At 49.8% G+C, this 17,761-nt stretch overlaps 1 protein-coding gene across 2 annotated transcripts in view; it reads right to left on the bottom strand.

Annotated features, from left to right (window-relative positions):
• The window catches only part of METRN (meteorin, glial cell differentiation regulator), a 34,020-nt gene extending 19,251 nt beyond the window's left edge, over window positions 1-14,769 (bottom strand). The window contains exons 1-2 of one of the 2 annotated variants that reach the window (XM_005284664.4): window positions 14,313-14,769; window positions 7,345-7,772 (exon numbers count right to left, since the gene is read on the bottom strand). In XM_005284664.4, coding sequence (XP_005284721.3) covers window positions 7,345-7,772; window positions 14,313-14,401 — 517 coding nt within the window. In that variant the 5' untranslated portion in view covers window positions 14,402-14,769. The remainder of the gene's footprint in view (window positions 1-7,344; window positions 7,773-14,312) is intronic. The other variant, XM_065559746.1, reaches the window with a different exon arrangement.
• Window positions 14,770-17,761: the final 2,992 nt, after the last annotated feature.

Raw genomic sequence — 17,761 nt, 5'->3', positions numbered from 1 at the left:
CTCCGCCATGGCCCCGGGGCCACAGCAGCGAGTGAGAGCTACTCAAGTCCCAGGGCTGCAGCTCCAGGTGCTGGGGTTTCCCCTGCCACCCCATGCTTCTGCTGGGAACCAAGGTCTTGGCACTGGGGCTTCCCTTGCCTGCCCCACGGCTTCTGCCAGGGCTCCCGGCTTCTGCCACCCCATAGCGGATTTCTAACATGGTGCTCATTTTTCCAGGGCCCCCCAGTTTGCTGGGCCCCCTGGGCAAGGGTAATCCGCCACTGGCAAAGGTCACTCTCAGCAAAACCCCTCCTTTCTCCATAGTGCAGGGCAGCTCTCCACTGAGCAAATGGCTGTGCAAGACTGGTTCTCAACCAGGGGTCCAGGGCCCCCTGTGGGGCTGTGAGCAGGTTTCAGGGGGCCCACTAAGCAGGGCTGGCATTAGACTTGCGGGGGCCCAAGGCAGAAGGCTGAAGCCCCACTGCATGGGGCTGAAGCCCAGGGCTCCAAGTCCTGCCACTTGGGCCTGAAGCTGAAGCCTGAGCAACTTACCTTCACGGGGTCCTCTGTGATGTGGCCCTGCTTGCTTCCCCTAACACTGACTTTTATATGCAGAAAACCAGTTGTTGTGACACATATGGGCTGTGGAGTTTTTATAGCATGTTATGGGGGCCTCAGAAAGAAAAAGACTGAAAACCTCTGGTGTAAGGCACTGTTTAGACTGCTCCACTGCCCCTCCAGAGAGCATAAGGCAGGGGTGGGCAAACTACAGCCCGCGGTCCGGATCCAGCCCCTCAGGGCTTTGGAGCCGGCCCATAGGATTGCCACCTCCGTGGCGCTGTGCTGCGCCGCTCCCAGAAGCAGTCGGCACCACGTCCCTGCCGCCCCTGGAGAGGGGGGGCAGAGGGCTCAGCGCACTGCCCTTGCCTGTGGGTACCTCCCCCGAAGCTCCCATTGGCCAAGAATGGGGAACCGCGGCCAATGGGAGCTTCGGGGGAGGTACCCACAGGCAAGGGCAGTATGTGGAGCTCTCTGCCCCCAACCCGCCCCAGGGGCCGGAGCAGTGTGGGGTCAGGGCCAGGGCCGTTGCATGCCACTGCCACCCTGGAGCCACTCCAGGTAAACGGCGCTGGGCCGGAGCCAGCACTCCAAACCCCTCCTGCACCCTGCACCCCAACTCCCTGCCCTGAGCCCCCCGCCTGCACCCCAACCCCATGCTCTGAGCACCCTGCCTCACTCTGCACCTCTTCTGCATTCCAAACCCCTGCCCTGAGCCCACCCTGCACCCTCCCTGCACCACTGCCCTGAGCCCACCCCGTACTGTGCATTCCCTCCTTCACCCCAACCCCCTTCCCTGAGCCCCCTTGTACACCTCATACCCCTCCTCTGCCCCAACTTCTTGCCCTGAGCCCCTTCCTGCACACCGCACCCCTTCCCACACGCCGCACTCCCTCCCGCACCCAAGCCCCTGCCCCAGCCATACACTCATGGCCCTACAAGCAATTTCCCCATGCAGATGTGGCCCTCGGGCCAAAAAGTTTGCCCACCCCGGCATAAGGAGTTAAGAGACCAGAGAAAGCACATTTCAGAATTGGTGCTCTAGCCGCCAGAACCAGAAAAACAAGTCAAGACACCACTGCCCATCCCTCTGCCCCTGGAGTTCACACTCTGGAGCAGAGACTGAAAGAAATCCTTAAGTTGGGGTGCACATCTGTTTGAGCCAGGCTGCCCCCTGGGCTGAGGCCATGAGGATGGGCAGGTGCAACAGGACTAACTGCTGTTCATAACCCTCTCTGAGCTTTGCCAGATCTCATCAGGGCCTCCCAGAGGATTCAGGGGACCTGGGGCAAAGGGGAGGAGCGGACATAAAAAAAAGGCACCACCCGCTGCAGCGCTTGTACTCACCGGGTGGCGCTCTGAGTCAGCGGCGGCGGCGGGTCCTTCACTCGCTCGGCGTCTTTGGCAGCACTGAAGGGCCCACCGCCAAAGTGCAGCCAAAGACCCAGACCACCGCCGGGTGAGTAGCCAGGGAAGGGATTCTCAGCCAGGGCTCGCGGGGCCCCTGCGGGGCCTGGGGCAAATTGCCCTACTTGCTCCCCCACCCTCTGGGCAGCCCTGGATCTCATGGGCTAACCCTGCTTGGGCCATACACTACTTGGCCAAAAGAGGAATAATATTTAGCATTCATATTTCTCAAGCATTAATTTATCTTTGCATCTCCCTTCCCAAGGACCCAGGGAAGCATTATTCCATTTGGCAGCAAAGAGAAGTAAAGTGACTTGCCCAAAGCAACACAGTGAATTGGCAGCAGAGTGCAAGAACTGAGCTCACAAATTCTTGACTATTAGCCCTAAATTCAAGTCACTAGACCACACAGCTTTTGTGTATCATGTTCCCCATGGAAAACTTCGTACACTTGCTTCATTTCTGTGGCATGGTGCCCTCCCAAAAACACACTCATAGGCTGATGTGTTCTGCCCCATCATCCTACAGTACTGTAGTATCTTTCCTGTAAGGGCTGTCTGGTGGGATGTTCCAAGCTGTGTACACCTGAGTTGCAGGCTGGGCAGTCCACACACACATGAATTTTGGCCCTGCCTGATCTCCAATTTCTAGTAGTATTATTATGCACTCCCTCTGCAACCTCTGTCAGTTGGCATCAAGTGGTCCTTGGGTCACAGTGAAGCCTGCTAAACAACCAGTGGGGCATTGGACGATCGAGATGCTAAAGAAGCACTCAAGGACGATAAGGCCATTATGGAGAAACGAAATGAATTCTTTGCATGGCTGAGGACGTGAGGGAGATTCCTAAACCTGAGCCATTCTTTTTAGGTGACAAATCTGAGCATCTGTCCCAGATTGAGGTGTCATTAGAGGAGGTTTTGGAACAAATTGATAAACTAAACAGTAATAAGTCACCAGGCCCAGATGGTATTCACCCAAGAGTTCAGAAGGAACTCAAATGTGAAATTGCAGAACTACTATCATTTAAATCAGCTTCTGTACCAAATGACTGGAGAATAGCTAATATGATGCCAATTTTTAAAAAGGGCTCCAGAGGTGATCCTGGCAATTACAGGCTGGTAAACCTGACTTCAGTACCAGGCAAACTGTTTGAAACTATAGTAAAGAATAAAATGGTCAGACACATGGATGAACATAACTCGTTGGGGAAGAGTCAACATGTTTTTTTGTAAAGGGAAATCATGCCTCACCAATCTACTAGAATTCTTTGAGGGGGTCAACAAGCATGTGGATTAGGGGGATCCAGTGGATATAGTGTACTTAGATTTTCAGAAAGCCTTTGGCAAGGTCTCTCACCAAAGGCTCTTAAGTAAAGTAAGTTGTCATGGGATGAGAGGGAAGGTGCTCTCATGGATTGGTAACTGGTTAAAAGATAGGAAACTAAGGGTAGGAATAAATGGTCAGTTTTCAGAAGGGAGAGAGGTAAATAGTGGTGTCCCCCAGGGGTCTGTGTTGGGACCAGTCCTATTCAACATATTCATAAATGATCTGGAAAAAGGGGTAAACAGTGAGGTGGCAAAATTTGCAGATGATACAAAACTACTCAAGATAGTTAAGTCCCAAGCACACTGCGAAGAGCTACAAAAAGATCTCACAAAACTGGGTGACTGGGCAACAAAATGGCAGATGAAATGCAATGTTGATAAAAGCGAAGTAATGCACATCGGAAAACATAATCCCAACCATACATATAAAATGATGGGGTCTAAATTAGCTTTTACCACTCAAGAAAGAGAGTTGTGGATATTTCTCTGAAAACATCCACTCAATGTGCAGCAGCAGTCAAAAAAGTGAACAGAATGTTGGGAATTATTAAGAATGGGATAGATAAATAATAAGACAGAAAATATCATATTGCCTCTATATAAATCCATGGTACGCCCATATCTTGAATACTGCATGCAGATATGGTCGCCCCAGCTCAAAAAAAAATATATTGTAATAGGAAAAAGTTCAGAAAAGAGCAACAAAAATGATTAGGGATATGGAACTGCTGCCATATGAGGACAGATTAATAAAACTGGGACTTTTCAGCTTGGAAAAGAGACGACTAAGGGGGGATAGGATAGAGGTTTATAAAATCATGGCTGGTGTGGAGAAAGTAAGGAAGTGTTATTTACTTCTTCTCATAACTCAAGAACTAGGGGGTCACCAAATGAAATTAATAGGCCTCAGATTTAAAACAAAAAGAAGTATTTTTCACACAATGCACAGTAAACCCATGGAACTCCTTGCCAGAGGATATTGTGAAGGCTAAGACTATAACAGGGTTCAAAAAAGAACTAGATAAATTCATGGAGGATAGGTCCATCAATGCCTATTAGCCAGTATGGGTCGGGGATGGTGTCCCTAGCTTCTGTTTGCCAGAAGCTGGGAATGGACGACAGGGGATGGATCACTTGGTGATTACCTGTTCTGTCTATTCCCTTTGGGGCAACTGGCATTGGCGGAAGACAGGATACTGGGCTAGATGGACCTTTGGTCTGACCCAGTATGGCCGTTCTTATGTTCACAGACCCCTCTTTCTGCTAGGTGCTGTATGTACGCATAGCAAGAGACAGCCCTAACCTAAAGCAGTTACAGGCTAAACAGACAGGATCGACAAGGAGAGGGAGAAAGCAAGCATGACCACCCTTGCTTTACAGCTGGGGAACAAAGTGCTTATATGCAGGGCCGACCAGAGGGGGGGGGGCAAGTGGGGCAATTTGCCCCAGGCTCCTTAGGGGCCCCCATTAGAGTTTTTTGGGGCCCCTGGAGTGGGGTCCTTCACTCTCTCCGGAGACCCTGGAAAACTCTCGCAGGGCCCGGGCCCCCAGAGCTTCTTCCGCTGCGGGTCTTTGGCTGCAATTCGGCGGTGGAGTGTCCTTCCGCCCCGGGACCCGCCTCCGAAGTGCCGGGTCTTCGGCGGCAATTCAGCGGCAGGGACCCCCCGCCGCCAAAGACCCCAGGTCCCCTGAATCCTCTGGGCGGCCCTGCTTAAATGACTTGCCCAAGGTCAGCCGAGGAGTCTGTGGCAGAGCCAGGAATTGAACCGACTCTCAGCGTGCTGTGTTAAGCACAAGACCAGCCTTCCTCCCAGTACAGTTTATCCTTCCCCCAGTCTGTCAATCTAAAGTGCTTTACAAACAGCAATTCATGTAGCCTTGCCCCTCCCCTGTATGGTAGTTCATTGTTGGCATCCCCAGTGCAGAGAGCGGGAAACCGAGCAGTTCAATGACTTGCCCTGGGAACAGAATACAGAGTCCCTGACTCAGAGCACACTCACGGGACCACTGTGTGCCCTTTGAGGAGGAGGCTCTTCTATTGAAGAAACTACCTGTACAAACTGGGAGGTAAGAGCCAAATGTGCTCCATAGCAGCACTAACCATCTGTTAACCTCAAACCAGTCCCTTTGAAACTGAACTGGTGACAGCCATGATGGGAGAGGGGCAGCTCCAGCCATTCTTGGGACATTCTGAACAGGACCATGAATGCTATTTCTCACTAAGGGGAAATGTTTCCTCTACCCCAACCCCAGTGTTCTTTAATAATCGGAAATACACAGTGACTTACAGCTGGCGGTGGAGGAAGGCAATGACATACTCTCCTTCTGTGAGGCTAGAGATGGAGCCAGGGATTTGGCTTGAGCCCAAGTTTCCCTTGGTCTGGATGACCCCTACGACATGCATGTGCCTCCCTGGTTCAAACACTGCTGAGCTTTAGGGCTGAGAACCCAGAGCGGGAGGAGAACTTTCCCAGTGTTCAAGGTGCCTGGGATTCAACAGTCGGTTTCTGTCCTCTTATGCAGACAGGCTTAGGTTGTATCTAGGCTCGAGGTTCCCAGACAAGTCCTTGTGGCAGGTGTTGGTGTTATGGTACCTTTACATGGGGTGATGAACCTGACTAGGACAGACTAGCTCCCCAGGCAGGGAAGGGATGCTTGGCCTGTTGCTAGCTCTGTGGCAACATACTGCTAATTCACCCAGCCCACAGCTTCCAGATCTTTGTGCTCTTTCCCTGACCAGGGGCCAGCTCTGCTGCCATTGGAGGCTGTTCCTATGGCTGGAAAGGTGAAGAGGGGGAAGAGAACCATTGCTGCAGGGCCAGGCTACTTCTTTCCAAATCCCCTCTCCTGAAAAAACAGTCACACTAATCCCATGTTTAGGGTTCCCAGGGCGCTGCGAGAGAGCAGCCCTTGCAGTTCCTGTGGGGGGAATGCCTGGGTTGCCATGGTGACCAGGAGAGCCCCTTATCTCTGGGGTGGCTGAATGGCAAGGATGTCTCTCGCGGACCCCACAGTGGACTTTTGTTAGCTCAGCCATGAGGCGAGATGGTGCCGATTAAACATGCCGATAGGAGCTGCTTTGCGATCCTCCTCTGGCTCCTGGCTTCGCTTTCTGAACATGCTCAGGCAGAGAGGCCAGCTTGGGTTACTGTCCTCTCCCTGTCCCCGACAGGAGGCCCACATGATGCGGGTCCTTTAGCATCCAGTGGCTGGAACCTCCTGCGGCTTATGCCTCTTTGCAGCCTGGAGCTGCAAGACACCCAAGAAGATTCCCACTGATCAAAGAGCTCCTACTGTGTAACAGCCACGTGGCTCAGGGTCCTGCTATCGCTGTCAACAATGGGCCCAATCCTGGCACCTGACTCATGCAAAACTTCCCATTGTCTTCAATAATCAAGGAGAATTTTGCCTGAGCACAAACTAAGTAAGGCCTTGAGGACTGGCCTGTTATTAACTAATTATCCTGTAAGGTACGTCAGCAGTGGTACCCTGATTTTACAGAGAGGGAAGCTGAAGTACAAAGAGGTGAAGCAATTTGCCCAAGGTTACACAGTGAGTCAGTGTCAGAATCAGGAATAGAGCCCAGAAGTCCTGGGTCCTTGTGCCCTGCTCCAGCAAGCCTCCCTCTCTAAAAGGATGTGCACAAGCCTAGATTTTCAGCTGGCCCTGGTAGAACAATGCAGTAAGGAATCTTATCCTGCTGGAGCAGCAGCTTGTGTCAGGAGGGCACTGCTATGGTGGATCTCACCATCCTTGCCCAGTGAGGAAGGAGCCTGGCAAAGTCACAGAACAGGACAGGAGGCCAATACGGATTAGCAGCGAAATTGGTTAATAGTCGTGGTGTAACCCACACACCTCCTGGGTGGGGTGTTCTGTTCCCTCTAGAGGCCACTTAGAGAGAGAGATTAATGAGTCTTCTTTACAGACTTAGCTAACAGCTGTATGGCTTTTAGCTCATGCAGTAGCGGCTCATGCATTTAGCTCCAGAGGTCCCAGGTTCGATCCCACCCGCAGATGACCAGGGTCTGTCAGTGTTACATTTGCACCCTGTGAAGCCATGCCACTAGCTATTTACCTTCCATGCTGAGGTTGCTGGAGGGCAGTGAGAGGCGTGAGTTCCAGTCTCCCCGCAGCTCATAGCGGAAGGCAGCGATCCGACGGCTGATGTCCTGGTGCAGGGTAGACTGAAGGAACAGTGCTACTTTCTCCTGGGGCAGCCAGCTGAAGCAGTGTACCCTGGGGCGGAGGGATGCATCTGCTTCAGACAGCAGCAGCTCCAGGATCCCATTCCTCTCCAGATAGATCTGAGCTCCTCGGAAAGTGCTGGAGGGCTTGATACAGGTGGTGACCTGTCTGGGGCTCTTCCCTTTGGCTGCAGTGCTCATGGGGAGGCGGGGGGAGAGGCTGAGGCGTAAAGCCCCAGCTGGATACAGCCACTCCAGTGAGCCCTCAGCACAGTGTAGAGAGATCTGCTCCACGCTGCCTGATTCCTGGGACAGGCCACTGCAAGGGGAGAACAAACTAATGTTACCATAGTGCTAGCCCAGTGGTTCTCCTCAACTTATTATACATTGTGGGCCGCATATATGGCCCACAATGTGTTAGCTGGGCCGCAGGGGCCAGGTGGCAGGGCAGCGGCAGCCTGGACCCCGACCTGGACCCCGGACCCCTGCTGCATTGGGCCAGCTGCCCACCCCAGACCCTTGCCGCGCGGCCGCCCTGAACCTTGGAGCTTGTGGGGCCGGGCCGGCAGCCCTGGACCCTGCAGGGCAAGACGGACTCCCATCCTGGACCCCTGCTGCACAGCTTCCCTGGACCGGGGCCGGCTGGCTGCCCTGGACCCCAGAGCTCACAGAGCCGGCCGCCTGCCTCGACCCCGGACCCCTGCTGTGTGGGACGGGCTGGCTGCCCCGACCCCAATCCCTGCCACGCAGGGTGGGCTGGCTGCCCCGACCCTGGACCCCGCCCCATAGCTGCCCTGGACCCTAGAGTTTGCGGGGCCAGGCAGCTGCCCCAGGCTCACGACCCCGTGGGGCCAGCTGGCAGCCCAAACCCTGGACTCCCACCATGTGGGGCGGGATGGCAGCTCTTACCCTGACCCCGCTGTGCTAGGTGGTGGGGCAGCCCAGATCCCTCCGCGCTGGGAACCTGGCAGACTCTGGCATGCGGGTGGCCTTTAGCACACAGCTGAGCTGGGCCACAGCTGTATGCTAATTGGGCTGCATGTGGCCCCAGGCCCCGGGTTGAGAACCACTGTACTAGCCCTTTGGCACAAGGCTCTCTATCCCAGCATGCTCCTGGGCACTTCAGCTCCCAATGACCCCACCATGCAGCAGATTAAACTAGCATCCAATGGCCACAGCTACCAGCACTGACCCCACTTGCCCAAGAGCCTTGGGAGTAGGATTAGGCCCTGATCCTCCAAGGTATTTAAGTTAGGTGCTTACATCCCATTGATTTGAGTGGGAGTTAAGCGCTTAACTCCCTTGCAGGATCTGGGTCTTAGTGACTGGGGCACTCCATGACGGAGCGAGAATGTCGGAGTATGGCTGGTAACAAAGAGTCAGGCTGAACACTCTCCTGACTGGTTTCAGAGTAGCAGCCGTGTTAGTCTGTATCCGCAAAAAGAAGAACAGGAGGACTTGTGGCACCTTAGAGACTAACAAATTTATTAGAGCATAAGCTTTCGTGGACTATAGCCCACTTCTTCGGATGCATATTCTTCGTTATGCATCCGAAGAAGTGGGCTATAGTCCACGAAAGCTTATGCTCTAATAAATTTGTTAGTCTCTAAGGTGCCACAAGTCCTCCTACTCTCCTGACTGCTCCTCTTGTCTTCCTCCTCCAGTTCTGGGCTGGCTTCATGCCTACTTGCTCCTTCCTCGAGGAGCAGCCTGCTCAATTACTATGCAACCAGCTTGGAAATCACCTGTTCCAGGTGGAGATGGACCTGAGTCAGACCTTGGATCCCCAAATCCACCCCCCCTTCCAAACTTCTTAGCTGTTCCCCATTTTTCTCTGGGTGCTGAACCCAGACCTTGGCTCCGGACACCCTGATGCTTTGGTGAAGTTCAGACGCAAACGCAGAGCTGGGGGCCCCTTTCTCTACCTCGCTGCAGAAGCAGCATGACAATCATAGAATCCTAGGCTAGAAGGGACTGCAAGAGTCAGCTAGTCTAACCCCCTGCCAAGATTCAGCATTATGAGGTGCAAAGGCTCCAGGAAATGAAGCTGCTCCTATTCCAATGGGTTTGGAATGCCTATTATATCAGCATCTCCCAACCAAAGACACCACTAAGCTTGAATATATGGCATACCAGGCTCCAGGCCTGGACGTCTCATGCTCTTCTTTATCCAAATTATGCCTGATCCTCCCAAGAGATGGACATGCAGCTCCTCTTTTCCTAAGACCTCTCCTCTTTTTGGCTGCCTGGCCACTACCAAACTCCTCCCTCCCATGGCCAGAATTTTCAAGCCTGGCCTCTGATTGTGAGGGGAGGCCCTCAGGTTTTTTTTGGGGGGGGGCACGGGGGGCTAATATCTTGCACTTTATTGTCTGAGCTACTGGGCCCCAGCAGCTTGTAGAGATTTCACTTGTGGATGCTCAGCACCTCCTGGTTCAAGGTGCCTCTAGAGAGTACCTACAAATCACTGGCCTCTGTGACATTGTTGGCCTAAGGTTTTGTCATAATCATTGAGTTTGGGGCCGGAAGTGGCCACCAGATCTAGTCTGATCCCCTGCATATCCCAGGCCTCACACACCACTCGGGAGTTTTTGTTGTCTCCTGGCTTTTGCTTTCCTAACTGAAAGGACAGAAGCTCGGTACAGGGAGTCTGCATGGGGCCCTGGTCAGCAAGCCTTTCCTTCCAGAATAAATGGCAATGTATAGTATTCCCCTTACTCAAAGGTGAACCCGAGGGGTTTGGCTGAGAAGCGACAGAGAAGGCTGGAGCCCCACACAGCCGTCCTAAGAGGTGTCCATCAGAGGGAGCTCTCAGGGGAGGGCAGGTTGTGGGGGCTCTGGGAATAGCTTGCCCCTGCGCCCTCCTGTTGTCTTTTACAAATTAAAGCCCAGCTTTCTCCTGAATCCAAGATGGGATTTACTCTGCTTTTCCTCTGCTCTCACCTGTTGTGCAAGAAGAGATTTGAGGCCTTTCAGAGTAAATTTAGTTGAGCAGCAGGCCTGCAGATACTTGCTCTGGGCAAAGTAATCCTGCTGCTCTACTATGCTGCTGCCTTGTATACATCTCTAGGCACGCGGAGTGTGCACAGAATAAACAACAGAGAGTGCAGGGGGGAATCCCCCTTGCTGGAGGATGGCCTATGGCCTCCACTTTTCTCCATGCTAATGTTTAGAAGTTATAGCCTCTCCTGGAGCCTTAACCTAGCCCCTCCCTGCAGGCCTGGAACCAGGGGCGGCTCCAGGCACCAGCGCATCAAGCGCGTGCCTGGGGCGGCAAGCCGCGGGGGGGGGGGGGGGGGGGGCGGCCTGCTGGTCGCCATGAGTGCAGTTTCGGCGGCAATTTGGCGGTGGGTACGCCGAAGGCGTGGGACCGGTGGACCTCCCACAGGCATGCCGCTGAAGGCTGCCTGACTGCCGTGCTTGGGGCGGCAAAATACATAGAGCCGCCCCTGCCTGGAACAACCGTTTGGTACAGGAACTCGGTGTCCTTCAGTGACATTCCCCTGCAGGGAAGGCAGAATTTTAAGGCTCCAGGATTGTATCTCTCCTTTGATGTTTGATAGCCCTTTTTAGCTAAGGATAAGCAATCAAGTAATTAATCATCGGTCCCCTTTCCCCCACAATGAGGTGGATCAGATGGGTAAAGTGAGGCACAGAGAGACTTGTGCAAGGTCACACCATGAGCCTGTAGCACGACCTAGGCAGCTCAGCTCCTAATCACGTTCCTGACCCACAAGATCATATTTTATCTGTAATGCAAATGAAGATACATTAGAATCCCATATGTGCAAACAGAATGGAGGCTCTGAGAGGCAGCATGCACTAATGTATAGGGCACCCAGCTGGGACCATTATACAGACACATAGCAAGATACAGTCTCTGCCCGAAAGTGCTTGCAGTAGAGAAGACAGGCAAAGGATTTGAGGGGAAACCAAGGCACAGAGCAGGGATGTGACTTGCCAAGTAGCAGAGACAGGAATAGAACCAGTCACAGTTTAGTGCCCTATCCATTCTACCTCCTGTTTCTTTGTTTTTTAAACAAAACAAAAAAAATATAATAAAACTACTGTGTTGTTCTATAGTTCTTTCCACCCAAAGAACTCAAAGCAGGCAGGGATATATAAGGAGCACTTCACACCTGTATTGAAATACCTTTGATATGAAACACAGCAGTTGCTAAGCTGTAGTGTTACTGTGTGCTGTTAGTTGAAGTCCAGAAAACTGTAGCTGTATCTGATTTAAACTATAGGTAAGATTTTGGAAGGCAAACACTAATTACCTGCTTTGGAATTTGGTCCGTACACACTTAATGCTGACCAAGAATGCCAGGGGATCATTAATGAGAACAAATGGCTAGGATCTTGGTTTGCCATCTTATCTCAAAGGTGCTAAGAGGCTTAAGAAAGAAGAATAATCTTTAGGTTTTTTTAAATGGGGTCTCCCGTCCAAGGACTGACCCAGCCCAACTCTGAGTAGTTTGAGAAAGTGCATACATTAAGCTAGTAGGGCTTGCAGTCTACCAGCCAGCAAGTCTTCCCCAGTGTTCTATTGTAATATAGGTTGAGTCTTTGACCAGGGAAAGGAGGGAGAGAAATATCTGCCCAGGTTGGTCCCCCAAAATTGTGAATCTGCAGCCAGGCTCCATAACAAACAGTGAAATCCACACAGTTACAGCCTGGCAGGAAAAACTAGTTCAGTCATTCACTAGATATTCACATATGATCCAAAAGAGGGACCAAGTCATTTATTTGGAAACCTTTTGGAGGCTACTGATTCTGTTAAATCTCTGCTGTAAAAACAACAGCCAAACTTTTCCAAAGTAGTTCCAAAGCTTTTGGAGCAGTAAGAGTGTAACAATATGCATACTTGTCCATTCTTTGCACTATCGCACTGGTAAGCAAGCAAAAATCTCAGCAGGAGGTGGAAGGGCATAGGTCTTTAATCCAAACTGAACCAGTGACAGTCACTTGACCTGTTTTTGCTCCTTTGTAGTTAACTCATCTGTAGAATTGCACATAGGCAAAAACACTGAGAAACAGATGCTGCCACTGAACTATCTTGCGGATGTTTTTTAAAGTGCCCATGGTGCTGCCATCTGTAGGTCTAGCTCTCCTATCTGCAAAGGCATTTTCACAGCAGTTAGGTTGTCTCTCATCATATAGAACCATAGGTTTCAAAGGGACCGCAAGGGTCAGATAGTCTAACCCCTTACCAAGATACAGGATTTGTTGTGTCTAAACCATCCAAGACAATCCAGCCTCCTTCCATGTTGGTACTTCAGCATGGCTTGGAGGCCTCAGTCAGGCCCCACTGTCCTAGGCACTTAGGGTGACAGATGTCCCGATTTTATAGGGACAGTCCCGATTTTTGGGTCGTTTTCTTATATAGGCTCCTATTACCCTCCACCCCCTGTCCCGATTTTTCACATTTGCTGTCTGGTCACCCTATAGGCACTGTACCCACACAATGAAAAGGTGTTCCAAGCCCCAGGGCTCTTATAGTAACTGCTTGACAAACCTTGCTTTGCTCTCAGCTCTGAACAATGTTTGTGGTTTTAAATGGCTCCTTGGCATGGGAGTTCTGCAACCTCACAACAAAATCATGTCAAAGAGCAATTTGGCTCATGTATTAAAGCAGGCTGATCAGAGGCTTTTTATTTTGAGGCTTTCACTTGAGTTATTTTCCTATGAAAGCAGGCAGCATGGTGTATTTGGAAAGGATCAGCTACTGCTGCATCTGATTTTATTGTTCACTATTGATATTATTATGAAGTGCAAAACAGGTTGGGAGGACAGGGAATCAAGAAACTGCAAGTGGCAGAGGTCTGTAACTCTCACTTGTCCCTGTAACACTGCAGGGAGTAAGATCACTGTTTAATTCTAGGGGGCAGCTTTGATCTTCCAAGGGGACATGCCATAAAAATGAGAAAAAGTAAACAAACTCCAGCACTTTCAGTTCTTTACTCCTTTCTCCCCACCTCCACCTTGCAAAGAAACAATGAGAAGCCTGCAGCCCAAGGATGCAATAAAACAATCAGCACACCAAGTAAAACCCACCACTATGGAGCACAGAGAAGCTGGGGTAGCCAGCAGGAGGGTTTATGTGGTGCAGAGACCATAACTTATGCCGGAGGACACAAGATGCTGTCCCTCACAGAGACACGGTTTGGGAGGATGGATGTTGTTCTCTCAGACTGGATTTAAGTTAAAACCTTGTAAGCTTTCATCTAGCTAGCTTTGAGGGAGATACTTTCCCCCTCTGATAGCAATCAGGGGATGGGGGACAGAACCCAAACCATCACCTCCTTAGGGGAAAGCAATCTATTTTCCCCAGAGGCTCTGTGAAACTTAAATTCAATTGACTAAAAATGGCAGCCACAAGAATTGGAATTTTCCTTTTCTCAAACATAAAGTTGGAAATTCAATATTGCCTTGGGCACAGGTTAGTAAGAAAAATGCAAACTTCTGGTTAAAAGCTCCTCTCCTTTATACCATTGACTTCAGTGGGTTTACTCCTGATTGACACCAGGATAAGTGAGAACAAAATCAGGCCCCCTCTCTTGATACTTATAGCAGCTCAGTCAGAACATGCACTATCCCATCCACCAGCTCCTTTCTTAGAGTGACACCCTAAACTCTGCTGCACCAGCCTTTTATTCATTAATACCCATCCAGCCATCCAAACTCCCACTGAAGACAATGGGGCTGGAGGATCTGAGGCTGCATTATTAACAGAAAGTTATCTGAGTTTCTGGACAAAGCAGATAGTTTCCCACCATAGGGCACATTTAGCACTGTGCGATCTCTGGCGATCCTTGCCAATGGTTACTTATTTTTAATTGAGGACCGAAGTCCGTACCTCCCCCTCCAGCTGCACTGGTCTTCTGAGTAACTGCAAAGGACCGTGTCCAGGACACCAAGGCAAAGAGCCCACAGCACCAAAGGCATCTTCTCTGAGATCTCGTCTCCCAAGAAAGCAGAAGGAGGAGGAATCAAATGCCAGAGACTAGTGTAAATCCTTCCCCAACAGACAGCATGCTGGAATGTGCGTGGGGAATTAACGCCTGCATGTCTCCGCCATCCATCTCCCCAGGCCTCCGCCGCAAAAGTTGTCAGGATGCAAAGCAGGATTTCCCTCCTTCTTCCTGCTAGTCCGGAGTGATGCTGTTATTCAGAGTCAGGGGGAAAGCAGTGGAGATGAAAGTGACCAAGAGGCTTATAGTGAAATTGACTAAGGTGTCCACAGATTGCTGGTCAAATTCAACTACGGTGGACTAAGGGGTGAATGCGCGGGGGACTGGGGGGGGGAGGGAGATGATTTGTGATTCTCCAATCGGAGCAGGGCTCGGAAACTTTCAGCCAATCGGAGCCGAGAGAAGGATGAGGCGTGGGCTCCCTTTCCCCATCAACAACTAGAATTTGAGGAAAATATAATGAAATAGAAAAAAAAAGAATGAAAAAGCTGATTTGGAGTGATTGTTGTCCAGATGCGAGGAGTTCAGCACACAGACAGCTGCTGGTGTGCACAGTGATTTGAGAGAAGGAGGATGTTTAATTTTTGAGAACCGTTTGGGGAAATATATATATACTGCTGATTGATTAAATGGTAAAATATACATGAACACAACTTGTAAACAAACCCCTTTCTCTTACACATAAACACAACATGAATAATACACTGAATCAATGAGCCTTTTGCACATAGGATCTGACCTCCCTAGGACTAATATTTATCTTGGAAAATGTGATTGTCAAATCTGTGGTTCTGAGGTGAGCTAAACAGGAAATGCCAGCTTGGGTAGATCTAATCAGGATGCAGGTTGTTTGAATTATAAATGGTATTTACAATATAAGTTAAGTAATATCAAATTATGCATAAAGGGCCAAATTTCATGTCCCTGCTCAGTTTTTACTTCATCCTTATTCAGAGCATGAAGCCAATGGAGCTGTGTACAATCTTAAGAAAGGTTCTTATAATTTGATCATCTAACTTTGTAACAGGATTTTTGCCTGACTTAGAACTTCAGAATTTGGCTCACTGTGTATCTGAGCCAACCCTTTTTTTGTCTGTAGCAATGCAATAGAATTGCATTACAGGTTTGTTAAGAGCTCTGAAAACATACAGGGAATGCGTTCCTCATTACCCAGTTGTTGCTGTTATTAGCCTGTTCATCAGCATAGCATAAAACTTCTTTCTTTCTTTCTTTCTTTCTTTCTTTCTTTGCAAAAGCCGTTCCTAATGATTTTATTTTTTTCAGACGCTATTGTCCCAGGTCCACAAGCCCTGCAATTAATTAAATTTCCATTGGAGTGATAGCCCGCCAAAATGTTTGAAATAAACATGGAACAATTTCAATGCAATGATACAGGCAAGAGAACAAAGTCTCTAGGGAGAGGGTGGAGCAAAATGGAAATGAGGGATTGTAAATTTGGATGGAAGAAAGAAAGAAACGGAAGGGGGGTTGGGGTAGGGAAAAGGAGGCTGAAATCTGGATTCAGAGCCCTCAGGCCATGAAATGATACTGAAAGAAGTCAATCTGTTGGAATCCATAGAAAATGAGTCCAATCTGAAAGTGGTGGCATGGTCCATTATTATGCTCTTGTCTGATGATAAACCAGCAGCAGAAGAAGTTTAAGATGGAACAAGTCCTGGGGGAAAGCTTGTGAGTAGAAAGGAGCCAGAGGAGAGATGCACACAGAAGGATACTGTTGTTAAATTAGTGTTAAATTAAATTAAATTAAATACCGAGGTATGCCAGAGACACCGCCCCAGTCACAGTGACTGTCAGCCCAGAAGTTGGCATGTTTGTTGGGTAAGATCTTTTCAGTGGATGGATCCGATCAAGGTTTCCTTCAGTGTGTAAAACCCATTTCACGTTCATTTGTCTGGGTTTATATATGGCCCACATCCCCATAGAATCTGAGCACCTCACAATCATTAAAGAATTTTATCCTCACAACAGCCCTGTGAGAGTGGGATGTGTTATCTAGCCACTGTTTGATCAATGGGGAAACGGGGGTTAGGGTGGATTAAATTATTTGCTTAAGGTCACAAAGGAAGTGTACAGCTGAGCCAGAAGTCTCCTAGTCCCAGGATCCTATCCGTTAGACTAGACCACCCTTTTCCTCCTTCTATTAATAGGGCTTGACAGTTTAGGTAACCTGCACCCAGCTTAGAACAGCCAGAGCTGCAAAGCTTGGATTCAGAGCCAAACATTTCCCAAGTTTTAGGGGAAGGGATTTTGGTTCAGACTTGTTTAAGAGAGGAATTATTTAGCAGCCTCAGCCAAGGATGCCACTGACACAGCCCTTGGCAGTGCCCCTTGGGATAATTGGCTTGTTGGCCAAACCTTAATGAGTACTACTGGTTTAGCTCATGTGCCTGATGAAAACATTGTCTATATCAATACTGTCGTTTGTCTTCAAGCAGGTATATTTTGCAACAGGCTGTGACAACCTACCACTTTAAGGTTATCACAGCAGCTGCTCCTTCCTTCACTGTGATGGCAAGGAGAGAATTCAGACCTCCTGCTCCAAAACCACAAGCCCTCTACCACTTGTGCTGAAGGTGAGTTTCTCTTAGCGGTATAGGGCCTATGGTATATCATTGAGAAGTTCTGATTTCATCCACTAGATGGCAGAAGCACATATACATAGTGGCTAGTTAATCACAGTATTTTCATTTCACAATTGCATACTACAGCCAATGTAAAATACTAAATAATTTAAAAGCTATGAAAAGATCACACTTAACATGCATATACTTACATCCTCAAACATTACTTTTTACAAATGAGACCTCATATAACAGAGGTATACATTAGCCTCATTTTACTGATGGGGAAGCTGAAACTAAGAGAGCTTAAGGGTATGTCTACACTGCAATTAGACACCTGCAGCTGGCCCGTGACGACTGACTCATGGTCATGGGACTTGGCCTAAGGGGCTTTTAATTGTAGTGTGTAGACATTTGGGCTCAGGTTGGAGCCTGGGTTCTAGGACCCTGCGAGGTGGGAGGGTCCCAGAGCTCAGGCTTCAGCCCAAGCCTGAACATCTACATTGCAATTAAACAGCCCTGGAGCCTGAGCCTCGTGAGCCCAGGTCAGCTGGCATGGGCCAGCTGCGGGTATCTCATTGCAGCATAGCCATACCCGAAGTGACTTGCTGAAGGTCACAGTACAAAGGCAGTGGGAGAGTGGGGTTAAATGCCAGAAGCTTATGAATGAGTGTCCTGTGTTCAACTTCAATCAACTTGATAATGCTGCCCCACGAACAAGCCCCATGGCTCAGGGTTATGCCCCTCCATCC

Source organism: Chrysemys picta, chromosome 10 (genome assembly GCF_011386835.1).
Source record: "Chrysemys picta bellii isolate R12L10 chromosome 10, ASM1138683v2, whole genome shotgun sequence".
Lineage (NCBI taxonomy): Eukaryota > Metazoa > Chordata > Testudines > Emydidae > Chrysemys > Chrysemys picta.
This window is presented reverse-complemented; position numbering and strand designations above follow the sequence as displayed.